General features: G+C 38.7%; 2 protein-coding genes across 2 annotated transcripts in view; both read left to right on the forward strand.

The window, feature by feature from the left end:
• Positions 1-6,434, forward strand: part of LOC121947204 (inactive dipeptidyl peptidase 10) — a 35,486-nt gene extending 29,052 nt beyond the window's left edge. Inside the window, exons 20-26 of the mRNA XM_042492141.2 lie at positions 2,614-2,680; positions 2,801-2,995; positions 3,086-3,140; positions 3,466-3,565; positions 3,667-3,725; positions 3,878-3,950; positions 4,036-6,434. Of these exons, the coding sequence (XP_042348075.1) occupies positions 2,614-2,680; positions 2,801-2,995; positions 3,086-3,140; positions 3,466-3,565; positions 3,667-3,725; positions 3,878-3,950; positions 4,036-4,253 (767 nt within the window). The 3' untranslated portion in view covers positions 4,254-6,434. The remainder of the gene's footprint in view (positions 1-2,613; positions 2,681-2,800; positions 2,996-3,085; positions 3,141-3,465; positions 3,566-3,666; positions 3,726-3,877; positions 3,951-4,035) is intronic.
• A 1,766-nt stretch (positions 6,435-8,200) lies between these two features.
• cs (citrate synthase) lies at positions 8,201-24,300 on the forward strand. The gene is made up of 11 exons (XM_042491090.2): positions 8,201-8,366; positions 12,941-12,991; positions 13,271-13,378; positions 14,832-14,897; positions 16,784-16,915; positions 18,240-18,428; positions 18,557-18,756; positions 19,308-19,437; positions 20,478-20,579; positions 20,959-21,168; positions 22,278-24,300. Exons 1-11 carry the CDS (start codon positions 8,316-8,318, stop codon positions 22,446-22,448), a joined length of 1,410 nt encoding a protein of 469 aa, XP_042347024.1. The 5' UTR covers positions 8,201-8,315; the 3' UTR covers positions 22,449-24,300.
• Positions 24,301-24,599: the final 299 nt, after the last annotated feature.

The following is a 24,599-nucleotide window of genomic DNA, read 5'->3' on the forward strand; positions in this document are numbered from 1 at the left end:
AAAATGTGCGAGAAAAAAAATACAAGAAAATTACTTAAAATAAGCAACTAAAACAAGAGAAAAAAAGAAAAACAAACGACCTTAAGGAAAAAAAGGATTTGAAAGAAATACTAATAATAATTTTGAAAAATATGTTTGTTTGGTTTTTTTTCAATAGAAAGATACTTTATTAATCCTTAACAGGATATTGCATTTGTTACAGCTGTTCATTCACAGCTAACCACACACAACCACATATAACAAAGCACCTCTGTAATTATGCACAGGGGGAAAGAAATTCTGTTATGCATTCAGTTATATTTCCTGGACATTTTCCCTTAGTTTTTTAATAACATCTAATAATCCCCCACAGATAATTTTCATGTAATTTTCTTGTCACCTTTTACATTTTCCACAATTTTAGAGACATTTCTTGCCAAATTGCTCATTGCCTATACCCACATTTAAAAAACAACAACAAAAAAACATTTTTTTTCAGTTTTCAGAGGTTTAAATGCTTGTGAAAAGCAGCAGAAGTAAAAAAGCACTGGCTGCAAGTATCTCAGCCTGGAAGGGACAAATGTTGTCAAGTACCAACTGTTTTCTTTATTTGGTCGTTAGGTGATTAGTCATTTCTGTCCTGAGGAAAAAAAAAAAGAACATTCGGTATAGGACCTGCGCCAAGTATTCTTTCAGAGAGTGATTGTGCATGTTTGTTCATGTTCAGATTGAGGATTAAAGCTCAAAATCACACACTTTTTCTTTTCACTTTCAGTACTGCAGTTGCCCTTACAGAGTATTTACTGTTGCATGGAGTAATTGTGACACACTAGTTCGGTTAAATCATTCCAAAATCAGCAACTATAGATTACTGCTGCATTCACGAGCTCCTCTGATGGTCCCATATCCTGAGTTGACTTTGGTGTGTGTTTCTGAACTTTAAGTCGATTTAAAGCTTTATATTACAAAGTGATTTTATCTCAGACATGTTGCTGCACCTACATCCTCTAAAACTATTTAAATATTGCTTTACCTGAGTAATAATAATCCAGGATGCTTTATGCGGACAGCAGCTAACAGTTGCAACCGATAATCATCTTAGAAATTATATGTGAGCAAAAAACGCAATGTGTTAATTAATAAGAAATTCATTACCATTAACCAATCATATACTTTTATATGCCATGTTTCGGCATGTATGACATCCAACCAGCAACTCATACACCAACATTTTCGTCGAAATCAGGCTGATTAGGAGAGGTGTGTGAGGAGAGGCTGCAGAGGAGCAGACGTGACAGTCGACTTTGTGAATTGTTGGTCTGACTTGAGGCGGTGTGCATATAAACTGCCCCAGTCAGGAACTCAAGATTAACTTCAGATTATTCCACACCACATGAATGCGGAGTACAAGGACCATCGGGGTGCCATAAACAGGCATACAGAAGCTTTATAAATCAGCAGTCCACAATATGAGAGGAGACAAAAAAAAGACTGCACAGATGCACAGATTGAAGTAGCTGACAGGATCACATTTCACTCAAGTTGTACCTTGTGTGATTTTGCTCATATATCCACCGCAGCCTGTAGAAAACATTTTAAAGTAAAAACAAAAAGTATGTGGTTTTGAATGCAGCAGATCTTAAGTTACCTCAAAAAAAAAAATGATAGAGCTCGCCAGAGACAGAGATCAACTGGGAGATCTTTGCTGTTGTCTCTTTGCAGTGTTTGTAGTTTTAACTTTTAAGTTTTAACTGCACACATTGCAGTGTTGTCAGGATACTGGGATTTCTAACTTTGATGCAATATCTTGAAAAGTACTCTATACCATTGATAGCACAGGGAAAATTAGCATGGAGGGCATACTATTTAACATATTGATGAAATGATAATTATGATAAGGGCATAACATGACAATTGTGACTTTTCTTTTTTTGGTTAGAGAAAAACAGAAGGAGTGTGGTAAATATTCAATAAGAGAGCGAGAAAGGTGGCAAGAATCGATAGTGTGGAAAATGAGTATTGAAAATGTTTCAACTGTTCAGCTTTGAAATCAGTATTTTTGACAACACTAATACATTGCAGATTCTATGTGATTGATTTATTGATTGATCGATTGATTGACTGAGCTGTCGTCCGTCAGCACCTCAGTCAGAGGATTGTGGGTCAGAATAGCTAGAAAAACATGCTGGCTTCCACAATCAGATGCGGTACAACATTTTGGTATTTTTAGCAAATTTGACTTTTTTTGTCTTAATTCCTGTTTGATTAGATCAAGGTGTGTATGGCAAATATGTATATGTGTATGTAGGTGTAGGACTGGATAAGTATTCACTTCCTCCTACTCCTTTTCGGACATAAAATACTTGTGTTCGTTTATTGAATATGCCTGCTGGGCGTTCTGATGTTTTCGTTTTTCTTGGTTATATTTTATTTTTGTTGTCTTATTTTATTTGTCATACAGACATACAAAATCTTTTTCTGGCGCACTGAGTAGTGTGGTAGTATGTGTACTGGAACATTCCTCTTTTTTAAAGATAACACTTTTGTGCTTCAAAGGTTCAGATGTTTTTCAGGCAGAGGCTCTAAATGTAGCTGCAACAACTGACCTTTAATCTCTGTTTGCTTTCATTTTAGATCTACACCTGAAACTATCTCTACCTCAGGGTTACGAGGCCAACCTGCACCCTCTCCTCATCATCGTGTAAGCGTCACTTATTTAATGTCACCTGTTCTGCAACCCCTGATCTTTAACCTGTTTGTTGCTCTGCCACGCCCAACATCTGTCATCGCACTTGCTGATCCTGTTTGTCCTGTTGCTCAGAGATGGCGTACCCGGCAGTCAGTCGGTGACAGAGGAATTTGCCCTCGACTGGCCTCAGGTCCTCTCCGGCACACACAATGTGGCCTTGGCCTGGGTGGACGGCAGGAGCGGGGTCGGCCGTGGACAGAAGACCACCGCTGTGGATCCACGCAAGCTTGGCTCAGTTAGAGTCAAAGATTATCTGGGAGTTGTCGAGTCAGTGCAGTTATGCAACAACATACAGCTGTATGATTAACACGTGAGAATGGTGTGGTTAGCTAACAGGATTTTTTGACATTTCCACAGGTTGTTGATGCAACTGCCTTACATTGACGACCGTCGGATGGTCCTCTATGGCAAGGTTACAACATTTTTTAGCCCTAGAAACTCAATATTCTTATTGAAGCCATTAAGGAGACATTTGACAAAATCAAAAATAGTAGAGTGCTGGAAATATCGATTGTAGCGATGTCTGCCTTCTCTGTAATATAATGAAAGTAGATGGCATTCGGCCTGTGGTGCTCAAAGGGCCAAAAAAATTCATTTGAAAAACTCAACGGCAATGTCTCTTTCTAGAAATCATGACTCAAGATAATCCACAAACCTTGTTGTGAGCAGTTTTATGTAGGAACTATTTGCTTTTGACCAAGCTACAACCACCAAGCTGTTTCTGTTTCTCCTTACAGGCATTTGGAGGTTATTTATCTCTCAAGATGTTGGCTGCAACAGATAAGCTCTTTCAGTGCACAGCTGCTGTGGCACCGATAACTGACTTCAGGCTTTACAGTGAGTTGAAATCATGTCATTAACTATTCAAACACTGAGTCCATGGATGGAACAGAGGCACAGTTCAGGTATCTGAGTAAAAGTTATTCCACTTTTCTCAGGTGCTGCATTCTCAGAGAGGTATCTAGGCCTTCCAGCAAAGGAGGAGCACGCGTACTCGGTGAGGCTGTGAATATACTCTCAGGTTTATCACCCAAAACCAGTGCAGTCTAACAGTTTCATCAAAAACATTTAAACTTTTATGAAGGTTGGATTTATTGCTTATGTTAGAGCTAGATGTGCCCATAATATTGGGATGTTATATCTTTTCAGACTGCCTCTTTGCTTGAGGAGGTTAACAAGCTGAAAGATGAGAACTTCCTTATTTTACATGGAACTGCAGATGGTGAGACGTTGTTCATCTTTTTTTCATTTAATTCTTTTGGTTATTTTTTCACATCTAATCTCAATGTTTGTGTGTTTGTCCAAAGCGAGGGTACACTTCCAGCACAGCGCCGAGCTCCTGAGCCGACTGGTGAAGGTGGAGGCCAACTACTCGCTGCAGCTGTACCCAGACGAGGGCCACATCCTGAGAGAGCCGCGCAGCATCCAGCACTTCCAGCGGACTGTGGTGAACTACCTCCAAACCTGCTTGAAGCACAGCATCCTCCTAGATCCTGTAGAGGACGATGAGGAGGAAGACGACTGAGCCCAGAGCCCCTCCGTCTGGACGGACTATCTTTGGACTGTATGCCATCTTATGCATTACTTTGGGTCGGATTACCAGGCACAAGAGCACAGGAGTGGGGACCAAACACATCAGATCACCTCCTGCAACTTCTGGAAAAATTGATGTACTGTATACCTTGTTGCACACAATTATTTCTGCTGTTATACTGTATGTTTAAGGCCCTGTTTGTTTACAGAATCCACTAAGATGACGTGGACTTGAAGGCTACTGATTCTGCCAAAGGTTTACAAAGGTTTTAAAAACATGCATGTCGTAACGGCTGCATGATGTGGATTAGTTTACATTGCATTTTCTGTGTTTTGCAGATTGAAAACTGGCCCTTCAGGGTTAAAAGTGCAAAATCTGCCAACAGCCGGGAACACATCGTAAGACTCAAAAGCTTTCAAGATTTTCCATACAGATTTCTGAATAAACCAGCACAGACTACAGGCTCACAGTTAGATTTATGCAGATTCCAGTCATATAAAGTGTAACAATTGGGATTAAAAAACTGACAAAGGAGATTTTAATCCAAAACTAACTGAGATTATGGCAAGCCCTTTTAACATCTTATCCACAGAGCTGGCTTGTAGCGATACCATGATGATACCTCAACATGTCACAATGTCATTTTGACGCATTGAAATGTTAATTTAAGATATCTATTAAACAATTTTGACATGTCAATATATTTTCATTTGTATATTTTCACTGGTAGAAATTGCATTTCAACCAGTCAAATCTGATTCACAGATATTTTTCAATATAGATATCATTGTGAATTCCATTTTCACATGTAAGAACAATTACAGATATCTACAATTCAATTTCAACATGTTGAAAAACGACCATGACTAATGGAAATGTAATCACCCATTTCAGATATCAACAGATGCATTTCTGATATGTTCGGCATATTAACAAACCATTTTGGAAATGTAGGCATCGTGTCATTAGCAACCCAAAACCCACTGGTCCTCTTTAAATTAGCATATTCATTTCGGATATATACGAGCATTATTAAAGATATCCAGAAGACATTTTTGACTGGTGGAAATCCCTTTTTTAGTATCTAAAGCTCAATTTTGACTTGTTATTAAAGGAACTGTAGGTATCTCAAATATAATTGATATTTGAACGAATGTAATTTTTGACAGTGACAGTTGTATTTATGATTATGATCTGAAATTAGATTTGTACTGGTTACAGTTTCAAGCTGACATATTAATTATTTAATTTTGACTAGCCGCAATTCTATAAAGATATCTACTATTGATTTCTCGCTAGTCAAAATGTTAATTCTTGACATCAACAATTAATTTCTTACCTGTGGAAATTTCCATTGTGAATATCTTTAACTTAATTAATACTTAATCACTTTTACCCATTGACATATATTGACACTCAATAACAGATATCTATAATTCAGTTTTGACATGTTACACTTCCAAGCTGACCTATCCATAGTGTAATTTTGACTTTTTCTTTCCTTTTCTAATTAATTATATCCACAACTCAATACTCACTTGTCACAATGTTAATTCTTCTTATCATAGCAGTATACCATTGCAATGTTCATTGTAGATTTTTACAATTATTCTTACATTACAGATGTCATAAATGGAGTTAAAGATATCTAAAAATCAACTCTGACTTGTCAAAATCACATTGTGGATGTGTTTTGGAAATCTAAATAGTCAAAAAGCAATTGTTGATTTACAACTGCTATTACCACTACTGATTAAATGTTAAAAGGGCTTGTCACACTAAGATAGCGTGTAAACTGGCCCTCCAGCTCGCTCTCCTGAGCTGCCTCGTTATCTATAAGATGTTGTAAAATCAGAGTTATTTTAGGTCTTCTGCACAGTGTGTTCCCGGCTCGAATAAAGTTAAATGAAGCATAAGGATCATTCTAAATGTGCCAAATACATTTTGTGGACTTTGTGGACCACTGGTTTTATTAGCATTACTTGCATTATGTGATTAAGAATGAGTATGCAACTGTGACTATTTACACCACAAGCTCTGATTCAAGGACGATCGCAAGAACGTGTACGTAGGTCTGTCTGTTTACTGTATCTGGAAGTACTGAACGTTTCTGTTTTGGTACATCTTGGCATTTCTTGTGTATTGCAGAATTAAATTATTTCTTCGAACAAACTGTTGAGCCATTGCATTCCAGTCCACAGAGGTGTTGGACAGTGGGCTTGGACATCAAACTGTCAACCAAACCATACTGGTAAACTGCATGCAGTTGGTTTGAAAACAAATGCCCTTGAGTCTAGACGACCGGCTACTCCTTTTTTTCAAACAATCCTTGACAATAAAGTTTGAACTTCTTGTTTTACAGCAATAATCTACCTTGGTTCCTTCACTAATCATCATGGCCGTAGTCTAAGAAATTTATAATTATGGGAAAAAAATGATCTATCATGCATAGACACTTGGAAATAACTGACTTTGATCTGTGTAAAAGTACCGCTGAGGTATTTACAGCAAATATTATCTGCTATTACTGCTGTAAAAGGCTACAAAGATCATGGCCAGTAATATTAAGTTCAATCACCACTTGCCAAATCTATGAATCAGTTGTTTGTGAGAATGCCAAACATATCATATTTCAGATATGAATAATATATAGATGCATCTTAGGATAATTGGCAAAAAAATATAGGCTTATTATTGCTTTCCCATCAGAGATTAAACTTTCATTAAATTCAGGTAACCATATCTTCATTTTAATGTTGCTCATTTATCTTGATACCATATTTTGAGGGTTAAAGCTCAGAGTCCATTGAATGCAAGATTGCCTTTAAAGGAGCAGTGTGTATGATGAATCCTAAAAATGTCCTTAAATCCTCGAATTGTCCTGAAATACAAGAAACTTCCCAAAATCAGAGAAATCTCATAAAATCTTAAATGTCCTAAAATCCTAGAATTTCCCTAATTTTTTAGAAACCTTATTAAATCCTAGAATTGTCCTGAAATCCTTGATTGTCCCAAAGTCCTAGAAATCTCCTTAAATCTTAGAAACACTCTTAAATCTTTGAAACATCCTAAAATCCTATAATGTCCCCAAATCCTAGAAAAGTCCTAAAATCCTTGAAATGTCATAAAATCATAGAAATGCCCTAAAATCTAAGAAACGTCCTGAAATCCTAGAAATGTCATAAAATTCTCGAAACATGCTTAGGGTTTGTACAGTGGTTGCACTATTAATATTAATTATATTAATTATTCCTGATTAATAAAGATCTTTGCAGAGGAGAATCCCTGTTGCATTATCTAGGGTAAGGGTCGCTACAACAGGTGCTTCATTAAATGCATCACAGTAGTGTTGTTTCAGCCAAATAGAGAAAGGGAGAGGTTTATAAAGCTTGTTCTTTTTTTCACAGCTTTATTTAACAAAAATATGTACAAAATTTGTCAGGCAAACAAGAACACTAACATACATGAGAGCACAGGTAACTGACATTCTACAAAGGACATTATAAATATTAATAATAAATAATTCGAATATCAATGCATTTACCAATAAAATTAAAAATATAATGGACAACAACAAAAGCAAGTATAAAAATAAGTGATTTATATAAAATGTTTGTTTATGAATAAAGGATTACAAGGATACAATGAAAAAAACAATAGTTCAAATATTTTTTACTTGTATCATCATAATTACAAATTATATATTTAAGGATAAAATCATTATAGATGTTACAGTTATTTAAAACATAAGAACTTAAATTAGACCAAACATTTGCTCTTGAACAGACCCTGATCTCCAGCTGTCGTCACACATAGAGGAGGTCTTCTGTCCAATCAGCGTTCACCCAGCAGCCCTCCAGCCAATCAAATCCCTTCACGCTGTCGTGCCTATCCAGCCCATCGTCCAATCAACAGCGCCGCTACTTGCGGGCCTGAATCCCTCTTCAACCTTCTGCTTTCTGGAGGGGCACCTTCAACCAGCTCCGCGGTGCACTGGCAGCGGCTTCCCTAGTTGTAAAGAATAAGTGGAGATAACACTTTCACACAGACACAATGTCCTTCCTGACGGTCAGCAGGTTAGCGCCTAAACTCCTCAATTCAAAGGTAAGAGGGCTTTAAAACGGCCTCGAGGCCACTTTAGAAGTCAAAGTTGTTGGACGTTACTAACGGAAGCTAACGTTCGGTTAGCCGGCTAACGGTGTAGGCTAATAGCTGGCTTAGCCCAGTCAACCACATTGTAGCCCCGTTAACCAAGAGCGAAGCTAATAATCGCTAAACCGGTATAACGGCTTTATAACAGCAGCCTTAATTTGTTCTTATTTTATGTAGGGATGCTATAATGTTGAAACTGTGCTATTTGCGAACTTGTGACTTGTGAGCTAACGTTAGCACAGGAACCGTTGCTCCCGGTGTTGGCCTGGTATTGTCACCGCCTGAACATGTTTCTTTAACCAGTAGTGACCAGATCGCGTTAACTCGGTTTGACGGCACGACTTGTCCTGTCTCTTTTCGGTGTTATAAATAGAGATTATTTACTAATATCGATCGGCTACAGACGGCGTGAATGCCCTTTTCTCTATTAACTGAGTTTAAACTTTGTGTTTCTTCACCACCCCCATTGACCTTCAGGTTAAAATTTTAGCCAAAAATCTAACATCACATCATTTGATGTCGCCCCCTAAATATGTTGCATGGTCCCCAAAATGTCATCAAGTGTTTTTAATGTGGATTCAGACACCTAGCACCAAATTAAATTATGTAATCCAAGTTGTCAGATTTGAGCATGTGCTTGAAAATTTTCTTTAATATTTAACTGAGTTTGTCATGATTGTACCACCTGATGTGTGCTTGGCTAGCCTGCTGAAAAACGTAAAATCAGTGATAAAACATGCTTACTGCAACTTTTCCATTGACTCCAATCTATTGTCCTACTCCACTGAGTGTCTTCACCACCCCCACTGACCTTCAAGTTAAGATTTCAGCCAAATATCTAACCTCAGATAATTCAATTAAGTCTTCAAAATAAAAATACCTTCAAAATGTGCTCTTCAAAGTGTTAATTATCACTATAGAAACAATTGATTTTAGTTTGGATTCAGACATCTAGTGTCCTATAAGATTATGTAATCCCAGTTGACAGAGTTGAGCAAGTGATTGAAAATTTCCTTAAATATTGTACTGAGTATGTTTTATATATACAGGTTTGCCGCGGAGCCCTTAAAACTTTTACTTGGAATTGAATTTGTTAATTGAAAATGAAGAACTTGATAATAAAATGTTTTAAATTGAGCTTTTTAATGTCTTTAATACTAAGACATGGAAAGTGAAACGTTATGAAACGTTTCTCTATGTTGTGTTGTAAAATCTCAACTGATGGGTGAAAAAACACCACAATAATTTACAGAATGCCTCTTGCATGAACATCACCAAAAAGTAATGTTTAATGTTACAATAAGTATTTTGGTAAAATTCTCTCTAACATTAAGTAATTGATGTCACCTCGTGTGTTTTTCCTTCATTTTTAGCTTTTGTAAAATTGGTCTTAAATTTAATTCTGAGTGGCATTAAAAAAGTCTTATATCCCACTTTTTTTTAATTAAAGGAACTCTGTTGTATGCTTTGGCCAGCCCGCTAAAACACTTATAATCAATGACAAAGCATGCTGACTGTAACCTTTCCACTGACTGTAATCTAGTGTCCTACTCCACTGACCTCTCAGCCCCAGACTGGTGCTGACACCAAATAACCCTCGTATAAACTACTGAAACATGAATAATAACTTACTAGATGTTCTTCTCCTCAAGCAAGCAATGATAATCAGTGACTAAATGCTTTCCTTGAACTCTGTACACAAAGGTGGGTATCGTGTCCCTGTTATCAGACTTGTAATTAGAAATATGTAGATATAACCTGGGTCGCACTCACCCTTACTTTCTTATCAGTTGTTAGCTGCTCAGAAGTTTTATTGACCAGCTGTTTTGTAGTTGCATATTTTTTGTCACCATAAAATGTTTTGTCTCTCAACTGTTACTGAAAAAATCACATGATTCGCAGATTGAGAACAAGGACAGTATTGTCTAATAATAATTTTTTGCTTCAGATGATTCCAGTTTTTCATAAGACAGAGATGACTATCTGAGTGTAATTTTTTTTATTCTTCTTTTTTGTGTGTGTGTGGCCAAAAATTTAAATGCCAGAACTTGAAAATTGCAAAAAAAAAAAGCAAGGAGTGGAAATTATTCAACAAATGCTAAATACAGTATTTATCTAAGGTTATAACAGTGTTTTTTTGTTTTTGTTTTAGGATAAGTTGTCACTAACAGACAGCACACTAATATAATGTATGTTTACTTTCAACAGAGTTTCCTTCTCCAGGTTGTAGGTTTAGTTTTGTTTACTTAACATATTTTTTTCGTCACTGATAAACACGTTTTTTCACATACTTCTGCGTTGACTCCTTTACCCTTCTGGGCAGTGTAGCTGCTATAACCTTTCTCCCAGGCAGGACGCTGCTGGGAGTGACTGAGTGAACCTGCCGCTCTATATTTAAGACCCTGGGCTGTTACATAATCTCTCTCTCAGCTGTGTGGAGCGTGTGTGGTGACGCAAGATCCTACCTTTTGTTTTTCGGTGGGCCTTGTGTGTACGGCCATATCTGTCTGGTTACGAGGAGGGTATTCCATTGGGAGCAGAGCCAGCTGTCCCCCAGACTCCTCCCTCCCATTGATATATTTTGATAAGCTGATTTAGGAGTCCTGTTTCACTGGTGAGCAGCAGCAGGTTCAGCTTCCCATTACTGAGCTTCCAACAAGATTACCAGCCTCCAAACACTTTCATAGTCAGGGCCAATAGTTTTTTAATCTCTCGTACATCCCCTATTCTTGTCCAAGTTTCAGCAACAGTCTAAGACTTACAAAACCATGCACCTTTAATTATACAGAAATATTTTGTTTCTCATTGTAATCAAGTCAAGACAAACAATATTTGTAGAGCACATTTAATCCACTGCCTTTGACCAAAGTGCTTAACAGTCATAAAACAACAGATAACAGATAATTGCATTTCATTTTCACTGGAAAAAAAAGATAATGTTATTTTTGCTGGGGTCTGCATCACACGAACATTTTCCCTTTGTCTGGAACAAAAAATTGCAGCTCCTACAATTTGGATATTACTCTTAGCAATTTCAATTATATTTTGATTAATCATGCAGCCCTGCTGAGCAGACATTTCAGAATCATGTTTAATAAACTAGCATTAGATTTATATTAATATTTGTGACGGTTTAAATCACTCTGGATTTTAAACTGGGATGCCTGGAATATGGCTTATGGAATGGCTTTACCAAGAGTTCAATCTAAAATAATAAAAGACTAAGACTTAAAGGTGTGTTTGTTACTGTGTGCTGCAGTGGCATACGTTTATATTGTAGCAAAAAGAATCTGCGCTCACTTTGAGTAAAGAGTTGTTTCAGTTATGTTTTATGTTTTATTTGATATGGACAGTAGTACTTTAATTGTACATTTATGCAAAACAACCACATGCACTACGATTATTGTTTTTAATGAAACATCTGTCTACAGGTTTTTATTTTAACTTTTTAAAAGTTAAAATAGAAAAAAAAAACATCCAAAGTACAACCACAGAAAATAATCCACAAATCCATAGATAGAAATGCAGCCACACAAAATTAAACAAGAAAATGTTATCAAACTGTCTTTTTTTGACACCAGCGGTGGAATTATGTAAAGATGGAAACCACATGAGCGCATGAATCAATACACATGTTGACACTGTTGACAGGTTGTGGCATGTTTTTTTTTTCGTTGTTTTTTTAAAAAAAAAAATTTTTTAAGTGAAACGCTGTGCTGTTTGATGTGGTGCAATATTTGTATGACTGAAAACATTTTCAAATAATTTTGCAATCAAATAAAGATTACTCCAGCATGGTTGTCCTCCATGCGTCATGAGAGCAATGTCAAGGCGTCGTCCTCACCAGTTGTTACTTGTTGCAGCTGATTGTAGCTCTCTGCCCAGACACCAGTTTATTTGTATGAACTGGAGGAGAAAGTAACCACCAGCCAACACGATAGAAAAGGTTTAAAAAATTGAGACATGTTGATTACTTGATGCGTTTTTAGACAGCATGCCCAGAGAAATTGAGGCCATGCAGCGGGTAGAAATGAAGTGCTTGTCAATAGTAGGAAGGACAGATGAATAATTTAGACTCCTAATTAAGTGCTAAGCGTTTATGCCAAGCATTTACTGTGGGGTGAATGGTCAGAGAGAGATGTAACATGATCAGAAAGCGCCTGTAATTATGATTTGAAGAACTATAATTGGTTTGTAGATGTTTCTGACAACTTATGGATTATTTATTTAAAGTGGTTTATTTAGTCCATAGATGTTTTTAGCTGTAGGACCATCAACCAAAAGATCTGAAGCTCTCTGTGCATGATGTCATCTGAAACCATATTTTGGTCTTATTAGGGCTTGCAAGCTAATAGACTTTCAGTTGTTATCCAGAATATTTTGATCTGCTACAAGGTTGTTTCAGTTCATATACAAGAAGCTTCAGCAGCCTAAAAATGCTTCCTAGGCCTTTTAAATATTTTATTAGGATTTGCGGTTGTGCTACTGAAACTCAAAATCCTATTATTTCTTTGTCTGCTCCACAGAATGCCACCTACTTCCTTGTGGCTGCCAGAAATGCCAGCGCATCAACAACAGTGAGTACGCTCTTCACTCCAAGGTCGTCTGCGTGCTGCAAATTTTAACCTGGTTATTATTCTGTAGTGTTAGTGGCACTTTTAAAGTGCACTGGCTTTCACTCTGCGTTCTCGTGATTATAAATAGAACACGCTGACCTTTTGTGGAGCGATAGATCAATTTATTTTCCTAAAATGTTTACATGAAGTGTGTTTAATTAACCCAAGTTTACATTGGAAGATTTTCTTTTATTTTTAAGATCTGATGGAAGTGACTGATTACATGTTGTGTCTTCACAGAATCTGAAGGATGTTCTCACCGACCTCATCCCTAAAGAACAGACCAGGATCAAGAACTTTAAACAACAGTATGGCAAAACCAACATAGGACAGATTTCTGTTGACATGGTGAGTCACCCTCCAGAAGCTGGATGGTTAAACGTGTCAAGAGATCAAAATAAATTGAGAACCACAAAGACAGAATCTTCTGATCCACTGTATTAATTTAGGGAGGAGTGAGCCATTGACAGTGATGTGAATTAGACGTGGCATATTGGCTTCACCTAATCCGTCTCAGCCTGCCCAGACGTATTTACTGTGTCAGGTATCACTCTTGGGTCATCTCCCCATGAGGTCACAATATGAAGCTGCACAGAAACATTTCAGCTGAGTCACTCAAACCTCTGCCATACACTGCCAAGTCGCACAGCCCCCATATAAACACACACATCAATGCAACCACTGCGTCATCCTCTCTGGCTTATCGCTCACTACACCTCTGGCTAGTTGCCATTATGCTTTTAGAAGAGCTCTTGGATCCTGACTCTGGTCTGTTTCACTCTCAACAAGTAAGTGTTCAACTGTGGCCCATCCTTGTTATGTAAATATGTTTATGATTAGTGTTAAAGTCTATTTTCTTACTCCAGTTCATGGTAACACACTTAACGTTAAATAGGCTACGTGCAGCTGGGGTGTGGCTACAAGTTTTGACAAATCAACGCAGATCTCACTTAGATGTCGGCTGTCAATTACCTGCTACTTTTAAGCTGCTCAAATTGCACATACTAATATAAATGCTTGAACCTTTGTCAATACGGACATGCAACACGAACATGCAACACATTGTTAGTTTGGTTAGATTATTCATGATTCAATTTTTGAGTTCATTTTCCTGAAATCACCAGTACCAAAATATAATTATTTCAAATTTACCAGCATGGTAAACGTCGGATGAAACAATAGGTGACTCCCTACCACTGAAGCAGTGTTAAAGTCAGAGTATCTGTCCATCCCACGATAATTTATATTCTTTTAGTCTGTAAGTTTCCGTCAATAAAAAATTCAAAACATTTTTATTAAAAAAAATCCAATTTGTGTATATTTTCATGTGAAGTGTCTTTGATGACGTGACTTTTCTATGTTTTACCCCCCCCCCCTCCTTTCCTCATGCTACCATAAACGTTTTCTGTCTCTTTGTCTCCTCTCTTAAGTAATATTTATACTGGTTTAAATGAACAATTTGATTTTATTTCCGATCTTTGGTGAGAGTTTTGTGCAAAGATAATTAAATTAAAGGGCTGCCTCAGATACACTCTGCTTGAGTTCAGAGGCTGAGGCAAATAGAAGCCAGGGCTATTAAATTTAGTTTTATGGATTTTCTTCCTGTTCTTGTGAAAGACTTGGCAGCCATTAATGACCTAAATTAGGAATTGCTGAGTTCAGCCAGAGGGTCTTTTTACCTTTGAAGATCCAACGACCAGTGTCATATGACTGTTGTAACTCTAAACACACAGCTGTGCACATTTAGTGTAAATAGTGTTTTCAGTATATAATGTCTCTATGTTTGTGTTTTCATCCGCAGGTCTATGGAGGTATGAGGGGCATGAAGGGTCTGGTGTACGAGACCTCTGTGTTGGATCCTGATGAGGTCAGTAGGCCTCTAAAGTGGCACTAAGCGTTATGAATCTTACAGTGATTTTTAAATTAAACACCTTCAGGATTTTGGAGGTTAGCCTGCCTCATGGGCACTTACCTTGATTGCTTTCTAACTGAAGCTGAGAGCTTCCAGTGACTGATCAGCATTGCTGTCGTAAATCTTGTGAAAAGGCCACAACACAAAACAAGATATTCAGAGCTTTCAACAAGCACTGGCTGTCAGCTTAATGGCTATTTTATTTTATCTGTTTTCGATTCTAATAAAACTGTTTTGTTTAATTAGCAAGTTGTGGTTTGCCATGCATGTACATTTTACAACCTTGAGCATCCGCTTCAAAACGTAGTGAGCATGTTGATAGAAAGACATGCCTCTGTCTGAAACAATCCCACCACAAAATGCTCCTGTATGTTTGTTCAGCTGAGAGTCTGAGAGCAGAGAGTCAGCTGCAGTGTTTGACAAATATTAGAAATATAATTAATGACAAAACACATTAAGAATTCGATGATTGCCCAGTTAGGGGATATCCTCATTGGCCAGGCTGCTTCAGTATCAAGCAGCAACTTTATTATTGCTCAGCACGCATTAAAAGTCCACTGGGAGTGCCGCATTTTCCAAATATACAATACAGACATTTATGAGCCAAATGAATGAACAAATTAACTGTCTTCATTAACATTGTGCTTTTTGACAGCAGAGCCATCTCTTGGGCGCATTACAAACACTTGCTAAAACAGGCAATATTGTCAAAGTAACAGTGAAAGCGTCATTAAATAAAAGATAAATGTTAAGGTCTAATGATCTTATTAACACAAGTTTGGATCTGTCAGTACTATTAAGTGTACCAATTAAATGATTCATTGATACTACTAAGTACTGATTCACTTTAAATCCATTGGTGCCAAATTTCAGTATCTGGGAGCGCCCCTGGGTGAGAAGGCCAGGTTTAGACAAGAGGTGGAAGTGCCACAAAGCGTCATGAAGTCAGATGCCAGCCACAGAGCTCTGCTGTTTCTCTCCGTCTGATTTCCAGCAAGCCAAAACTTTTGCCCTAAGGTCGATCCCCAGCAGTAGTTTCGACGTCTGATGTACTTTAAATTTTATTTTAATCACAGCTTTGTATTACTGCTAGACGAGCAGACACACTTACACAGGGCTCCCACAATTTATAAAACGCCTTTAAAGGTATTGAATACATTAATCTAAAAATAAGGCCTTAGTTGGAATTAAAATGTCTTAAATACATTTTTTTTTAAAGTCTGAAAAAATGCTCAGACATTGGTGGTGGGATTTCTATTCAGTTTTTTTATGACATTGCATTGAAAAAGCTCAAAATGTGGGTAACATTAAGACTAATTTAAGACGTTAGTCTACTAAGCCACCCCTGAAGTTTGTTCAAAAACTAAATCTTTGTTATTACAGAGAAAGTAAGTACTGACAAAAGTAGTGCTGCGTACTGGTACTTAATTTCAGGCACCAGAACCACTACCACTTCAAATGTGGACAGAAAAAGCAGTGGTATAAATATTCCAGTTTTTTTTACCATAGTGTGGCTAAAATGCAAAATGCAAGAAGCCTAATTAACCTTTATAATCACTGCTTGTTTACAGTCAGGGTGGCAAACTCATTAAAGTGTGCAATAATAAAGATCGCTGTATATGATCAAATAGTGGCAGGATGTGCCAGAAGCCTCCAAATTTGAACTTTTACTGCCAGAATAGCAACATCTTATCTTTGTGGAAAGCTTGCTCAATGAATCATCCGAATTCTTTGTCAGAGACAGAGCTCATGTTGGCCGCTTGCCAACGTTCAGTTGATGGTTCATTTAAGGATAATTTGAATATGTATTTTCCTCCCTCTCTCTCTCCGTTGACACACAGGGAATCCGTTTCCGGGGTTACAGCATCCCAGAGTGTCAGAAACTGCTGCCCAAAGCTCCAGGAGGCGAGGAGCCGCTGCCCGAGGGTCTCTTCTGGCTGCTGGTCACAGGACAGGTGCCCACTGAGGAGCAGGTGAGTGGGAGAGAATCGCTGAAGCTTCAAAGATAGTTGTGCAGTAGAGTCGTAATGAGGGAGCGCTGTGCAGATGTTCATCCTCTTCATCCATCTGTCAGTGCCGGTAACTCCGACACTGCTCGTCAGGTTTTGACAGAATCTCCCAGCAGTGTTTCATCATTTTCAAAATTAATATTCCTGCAGAATAAAAAATGTTGATAAAAGTGGCATATTTTCTTCTGATCAGTTTAAAGAGGAACTCAACATGATAACTGTTGCTTTGTTATGAACATGGGAAAGTGAATCACAAGATGTTTGGCAGCAGAAGCGTTGGTTATGACTTTTTCAATTATGTATGACTCCAGAAAACTGTGTTACATAAACCAGAAGTTGTTTTATAACTGGGGAACCAGACGCGGCCTGTACCTTCAGTAGACATTTTATTGCTGCCAGCGGCCTTTAAAGACTGATATGAGGATAACCTGACTGATAAGCTTTCTCCTTTTAGCTGACTACTAGTTTTCACCCAAGACTAGTTTCTACCTTTTAACCCTTTGTTCTTCAATATTCAATCAGCCAAAGATGTTTAGTTCAAGATTTAAGATTCAAAAAACTTAATCGTCTATCATATAGTGGCAGAAAATTGCCTTCAGTTAGGGGCTCAAACAACATGAAAAAAAAGCATTCACACCCATGAGACTCACATAAAATCACACATCGGTTCCATAGATCAATAAAAACGTGTACATTAAAAAACATTTAAAAAGCAGAGACTACTTTACCTTTATTAACAAGTATATTGGAATATCTTCTCCCAAAAAAACTATTTTCATATTTTTTGCCCTTCCTTTACACTGTGGTTGCACATATTGTCAATAGGGATGTCTGTCTTTTTGCACCTGATCTCAGTCATTCAGTATCGAGTATCTGCTGATACCAAGTCCACTTAAAGTACAATTAAGTTATTACAATGAATTACTTATATTTATTACTATTATCTGCATTTTGCTCATGGTGCTTTTGTTTTTACAGCATTAGTGAAAAAACAAGAAAAATACTAGATACTCTCTCACACTGAGCTCAAATCAGATAAATAAAAGAAATAAATGATCTCATTTTGCTGCCGTTTATTGTTTGTGGTTTTTTACGATAGGCTGTGCATGAAAGATTTGTGTGAAAAAAAACACCTACTTGACAGCCAGCGTCAAACAAAGGATTGGAATCAGGCTCTGTATTGCTCAATTTAGCAAATCACAATCTTAAAGATTTGTTTAAGGCATATCTAATTATGACGTAGCAAAAAGCACCACTAAACTGACAATGTTCACTCCTGTTCCTCCAGGTGAACTGGGTGTCCAAAGAGTGGGCAAAGAGAGCAGCACTTCCCTCTCACGTTGTCACCATGTTGGATAATTTCCCCACAAACCTTCACCCCATGTCTCAGTTCAGTGCTGCCATCACAGCTCTGAACAGCGAGAGCAGCTTCGCACGGGCATACTCCGAGGGTGTCCACAAGACCAAGTACTGGGAGGTGAGTTCACATCTACACACTCTGTTACCTTTTCACTGGGATGAAAATGTGTACCCAAAGTGAGATATCTTGACTATTGGATGCATTGCAGTTTAAGTAGATTTATCCTTTTATGTTGCTTTCCTTAGTTTGTCTATGAAGACTCCATGGACTTGATTGCCAAGCTGCCCTGCATTGCCGCCAAGATCTACCGCAACCTGTACCGCGAGGGCAGCAGCATCGGAGCTATCGACCCAAACCTGGACTGGTCCCACAACTTCACCAACATGCTGGGCTACAGCGACACCCAGTTCACTGAGCTCATGAGGCTCTACCTCACCATCCACAGGTGCAGCTTCAAACAGACCTGTCAGATTTTAAACAAGCTTTGATTTTTGAGGTGGTGCTCCCATTGCAAAGAATTTTAAAAAATACCCTGGCCTTGGGGGGAAAAAACAAAACGCTTTAGTGGACACGGTCTCTAAACTGACAACAGTCCTGCCACATGAGTTGTAAGGGGTACAGTTAATAAATAGCAGATTATGTTATTTTACACAACCTGTATGTTGTTTAGGCATCAAACCTGCACAAAAAGCAGAGCCTGTGAAATCAATTTGACACGATCAAAGTAAAGGCAGTGTTGCAAGTCCTTACTGGTGAATATATCTCACATGTGAAAGGCACGTGGAAGAACGCAGAAATATGCTGTTCAGACGCAAGTGTTTGTAAATAGCTACTAAAGAGCTCCAACAATTAATCAGTGAATTATTAACTTTAAAATTAATTATTTTCGTATTTACAGGTTACAGATTTCATACTGCTTTATAAGCGTTGCTTTTGTTTTGAAAATCGCTGCATTAACTTGTGTCCATTTTCTTTTCCTTTTCTGTGGTGTTACAGTGACCACGAAGGAGGCAACGTCAGTGCCCACACCAGCCACTTGGTGGGAAGCGCTTTGTCTGACCCCTACCTGTCCTTCAGCGCTGCCATGAATGGTCTGGCTGGTCCTCTGCACGGTCTGGCCAATCAGGTTCGTTCCACAAAACAGTTGTTATTTTGAATTACACTCCGTTTTCAGATATGGGAGATGTAATTTTGCTGCTTTCAGGGGTCGATATCCCTCAGGTTGTCTCCCAACAAAGGACATTTTGACATGTCACAGTAGGAAAAGCATGATGAAATGGGAAAGAATGGGAATCCATGTTATTGCGTTGGCCTCAGTGTCCTGGTGTTGTACATGCTGGCTCACAGTCACAGTTTCACGTCTCACTGGGAAACTGGAGCTTAGATGTTATTAGTGACGCCTGGGCTTTTCTCTAAATGTCTGCTGTGAAAAAAAACTTTTTGGAACAATTTCCTATTGGTGCTTTTTACGCATGATATGACAGTTCAAGATTGAGGTTTTTTGCCCTGCCTCTGCGGTGTGACATGTCTGCACGGCAGCTGAACGGCACTGCCGACAAAAATAATGACACAGCGGAAGAACAGCTTTCAGTTTTCACACAGTTATGAATTGTAAAGCTTATTTTTGAGTTGAATGACTGTTAATCCCCTCTGCTTGCCTTGTGTGTGTGGACGGGGATGGGGTCTCGTCTCTGCCTCATTAGGCTAAGAAATTGTCATGTTCTCTGTATCACCTTCAATAAATTTTCCCATCAGTTTGATTATTAGCTGATTAGATGCAATTGTACGGTTCAGCTGCGTGTTTCACACAGTCTGACAGCGCTCAAGCCACTTCTGTTAATAAGCGTTCAAGATGACAGTTTTGGCTCTCATTTAAATTTTTCACGTACTGATGATTTTGACATATTGCCAGAGTTCTACAATAAAACAACTTGATGCTGACATTTAAAATTCACAGAGCTCACACAGAGGAGAGTTTGTGTGTGGAACAGTTTTCTACTTTCTGCTACATGCCCCTGCTCAGATATTTTTACTGAAAAGCAGCTGAGATAGTGTCATGAAATAATGTCATAATGATGTACTTAGTGTTTATATTGATTGTGTGTGATGACTGAAATTAATAGCTATAACTCGTCGATGTATGTCGTTTTTTTCTGCCTCTCACAGGAGGTGCTGGTGTGGCTGACCGCCCTGCAGAAGGAGTTGGGCGGAGAGGTGTCAGATGAGAGGATGAGGGATTACATCTGGAACACGCTCAAGTCTGGAAGGGTAAACGCACACTTGTTATTACGAGCAAAGTGTTGCACTCACATTTAGTTATGTCGGCATAAACCCAGTCAGGATGTTGCAAGTTTTATCTGCCATTATGTTTTTTTAAGGGTGGCCCTCCTTCTCAATTCAGGAAGCTTTTTCCAAAACCAAAAGTGATTGGGCCTTTTCCCTTTTGTCAGCCGAAGATTGCACTGTTTAAAACTCGAGACAAATTTTATAGACTTCTATAGGTCAATTCTGACTTAACAGAGCTCTTTTCTTTTTTCGTTAGCACTTAATAACTGTTCAAAAAATGCTAAAATACAAAGATTACAGTTAGTAGAGGGATTAGCACAGATCAGTAAGTTGAGGAAGACGTTCCCGTCTCTCTTCGTAGGTCGTGCCAGGCTATGGCCATGCTGTCCTGAGGAAGACTGACCCACGTTACACCTGCCAGCGTGAGTTTGCCCTGAAGCACCTGCCCAACGACCCCATGTTCAAGATGGTTGCCCAGCTCTACAAGATTGTGCCCAACGTGCTCCTGGAGCAGGGCAAGGCCAAGAACCCCTGGCCCAACGTGGACGCCCACAGCGGAGTGCTGCTGCAGGTAAGAGACTCGCCAAACGGTTGGCCAGTGACCGCAGTCAGCTCGTTTTCAGCTTCCACAGTGACCAACCACTCAGTCTCCGATATGGCAGATTCTGTGCGGGTTATATTAACATGCACGCGTTGCACGACGGTTCACATTGGCGTGCTGCGGCACAGACAGTAACACTATTGTCTGACTATTATCACAGCTTCTGCAACCCGTTCTCATTCCCAGGTTTCAAATACTGACGCTTTGTCACAACCCTCATGAGCGACTTTAATTCTAAAAAGTGACTAGAGACAAACGTTTTGGACTACGGGGAAAAAGGTGTAATTAATTCTTACGCGTTCTTCTGCCATCAGCACAGCGTCTCTCCTCTAGCGCTGTGCAGACACAGTGAGGCAGGCCGGAGGGAGTTATGACATACTCTACATACACCTTTACATTCTTGTAAATGGATACTGCTTCATAAATAGTACAGTAGATAATAGTTTACTCTCTACAGACTCTCTCTAGTTTAGGCATCATTGGTACAGACAAGTTCTGTCTTCTAAGATTAACCAAGCCCACAATGCACTTTTTTCAGCTGAAAGCCAATCTATGTGGGTGTGTAGTATTGTTGTTTACGGACTCAGGTCTAAATCTTGACATTTTAATGCAAAATAAATGACTTCTGCATAATTATCAAATGCACAGTGACTGCCCTCTACTGGTTTAAATCAACACCATTGCAAATGAATATTCCTATTGGTTGATCTTGCGGCAGGAGACGAATATAGTGGCAGCTCTTGTCACCAGTCAACCCAACTCGTATCTCAGCCCCGCCTCCACGCCGTGCCCATGTTGATACTTTTTTTTAGGCTTTAGACTTTTTTTCACGGGGGTGTATCTTCAGCCGAAACTCATAGCCAAAAGTTATTGAGTATGCTGCCAGTTACAGTTAATGGAAAGAGATACATTTTGTATCAGCCAAATTTAGAATCAGCAGAATAGACTTTTTTGAGAAATTGGAATCGGCTAAGAAACTTGCAGTCGGTGCATTTCTGCTTTTAATCATGGATTTGTCATCCTGTGCTGGCATACACAGATCTCGACATGCCTGACTCTTGTTTCCTCTGTCTGTGCAGTACTATGGAATGACTGAGATGAATTACTACACCGTGCTGTTCGGCGTGTCCCGAGCCCTCGGCGTGCTGGCTCAGCTGGTGTGGAGTCGAGCCCTGGGCTTCCCCTTGGAGCGCCCCAAGTCCATGAGCACGGATGGACTGATGACACTGGTGGGAGCCAAGTCGGGCTGAAGGACCACCTGAGAAGATCTGGGGGTTAGTGTGAAGGGTGGGAGGAGGTGGAAACATCAAAAAGAGCAGACGTGAGTTTGACCCCCTGTCATTTTCCAACCCCAGGGATTCAATGGGATTCAAAGAGACAGTACGCTTTTAATGTCATTTCACGAAAGAAGGGCCTTTTTAAATCGTCACACCATTAGTGTTTGAGTGTGTTTTTAAGTTTTCCCGTGAAAACTTCAGACACATACATGTAACCAATAGTAGGCTCAAACTATGTACCATTATACGTCTGCTAGCATCGCTAAGATTTTCCCCTGTGCAGTGCCTGCGTGTTTGTCTTTGGGCACTGGCTCTGAACTATGAATAGGCAGTGGCATTCAAAGGGAATTGTGGGAGTGAACTACCCTTCCTCTGTGTTCATTTAAAGATCTATAGTTAAATACCTGACTCAACCTTTGCTGCTTTTGGCTAATGCGGTGATTTATTTTAGAGGATATCCCCAAAGAAAAGACCTTCTTTCCCCAAATTAAGACTCAATTAGTTTCTTCTATGCAATGTTCCCAGACGTCATCCCACCCGGTCTATCCATGCGTTTCACTCCCATTAATGAACACTCCAGTTAAGAGTAAAGGTCCTCATTACAAATAAAATCAACCAAATGTACATTAAAACAAACCATGAAAATCGGTTAAAAGATACTGCCGCTTTAAATCTTTGGGTCCCTCTTTTTTCTCCAACTTGTAGTTTTTTTTCTTAATAATGACCTGCGTTACCTCTATGATCAAAATAACTTGTCTATGTAGAAATTATTCTTCGTTAACGTCCTATTTTTAAACTCAACGGGTCTTCTGAATAGTAGAGAATCAATAATAATGTACAGTTTACAGTAAGATTTAAGCAAAGGGTGTTGTAATCGGCGGCCTGCAGTGAATCCTTAAGAGCAAGCTTGAATTCAAAAGTGGGATAAGGGGGCTTTGTCACGTGAAAGCCCTGTCGTATTTGAGTGTATGTTTGTTAATGAATCCCCACAGGAGAGCGCTTTAAACATCATCTACTCCAAAATGAGCACTTGCTTGATTGGATTTCCTAATTTGTAGCAGTAGAAAACCCCCACAGGTTGATTGTGTCCCTTTTACAGAATTTTTTTGTTGGTGTTGAATATGTAAAAAAAAAAAACTATAATCTTCGGGTTCTCATGATGTGGTTTTTATTTATACTTTGTGTACATAGGTATATATATGTATAGCTTGAATGTATGAGCTCTGTGCGATCACTTGCTTGTAATAACCACAATGATTACCATAGTTTACCAACAGTGTAGTGGTGTCCAGTCTCACTGTAACGTTCAGTCTCACTGGTCACTGTGAAATTCTGACAACGAACAAAAACCGCAGCTATGTTGTATATACATGATTTCTTGCCTAGCTCTGTGGGCTTAGCCGGTGCTGTTTTTCAGGTGTTTCACTTGAACGTTTCAAGCTTGCTCTTAAGATCTGGGTTTGTCAGCACTCCATTTTCGTGTACGCATCTTTTTTTTTTCTTCTTTTTTTCTTGCCGTGTTAGTCTCAGATGTTTTATTCTCCCCGCTCTGCTTTTTTCCATCATCCTTCTGGCTTTATCAGACGTGTTTATGTTTTATTGTAGTGTTCTTCCTCGTGGCGGGTTGCTGAGGAGACGCGGTTATTTTGATCGTAGAGGAGCATAGAGGTTGTACGTGGTAACTGGGAGAATTCATTGCAGATGGGTTCGTCAGAGAAACACTTGGGGGACGGGGCTGGATGGGTCAAAAGGGCAAGAAAAGCTTGAAGAGCAAATATGGGAAAACCTAACAAAAAAAAGAAAAATAAAAGTTTTTATTAACTTGTTTGGTCTCATTTTATTAATGGGGTTCCTATGCAGTATTGAATGTTATTTTAGTAATTTCCAGGTTTGGATAAATATGGAAAAAATTTCCACAGTATTGCTCCCAATTTTTTTTCTTTTCCTTTTTATTTATACAAGTGTGCAACATGAAATTCAACACCGCAATACAAATGACAAATAGTGGAATACATGTCCAAATCAAAGTGAAAACCAAAAATACAACAAATACAATACAGAACAAGACAAGTAGGGAAACCAGACACTAACAAACTTAAGTAAAACAAAAAAATAATAAGCTGG

This window comes from Plectropomus leopardus, chromosome 9 (assembly GCF_026936395.1).
Source record: "Plectropomus leopardus strain MGB_pleo_1.0 chromosome 9, ASM2693639v1, whole genome shotgun sequence".
Classification (NCBI taxonomy): Eukaryota; Metazoa; Chordata; class Actinopteri; order Perciformes; family Serranidae; genus Plectropomus; species Plectropomus leopardus.

What these genes read in the sequence shown, in the direction of transcription:
- cs (XM_042491090.2), top strand. Translation starts at nt 8,316, where the DNA reads ATGTCCTTCCTGACGGTCAGCAGGTTAGCGCCTAAACTCCTCAATTCA. An exon ending in AGGTGCCCACTGAGGAGCAG is followed by an intron (nt 16,916 to 18,239) that starts GTGAGTGGGAGA and finishes CTGTTCCTCCAG; the next exon opens with GTGAACTGGGTGTCCAAAGA. An exon ending in CTCTACCTCACCATCCACAG is followed by an intron (nt 18,757 to 19,307) that starts GTGCAGCTTCAA and finishes GTGGTGTTACAG; the next exon opens with TGACCACGAAGGAGGCAACG.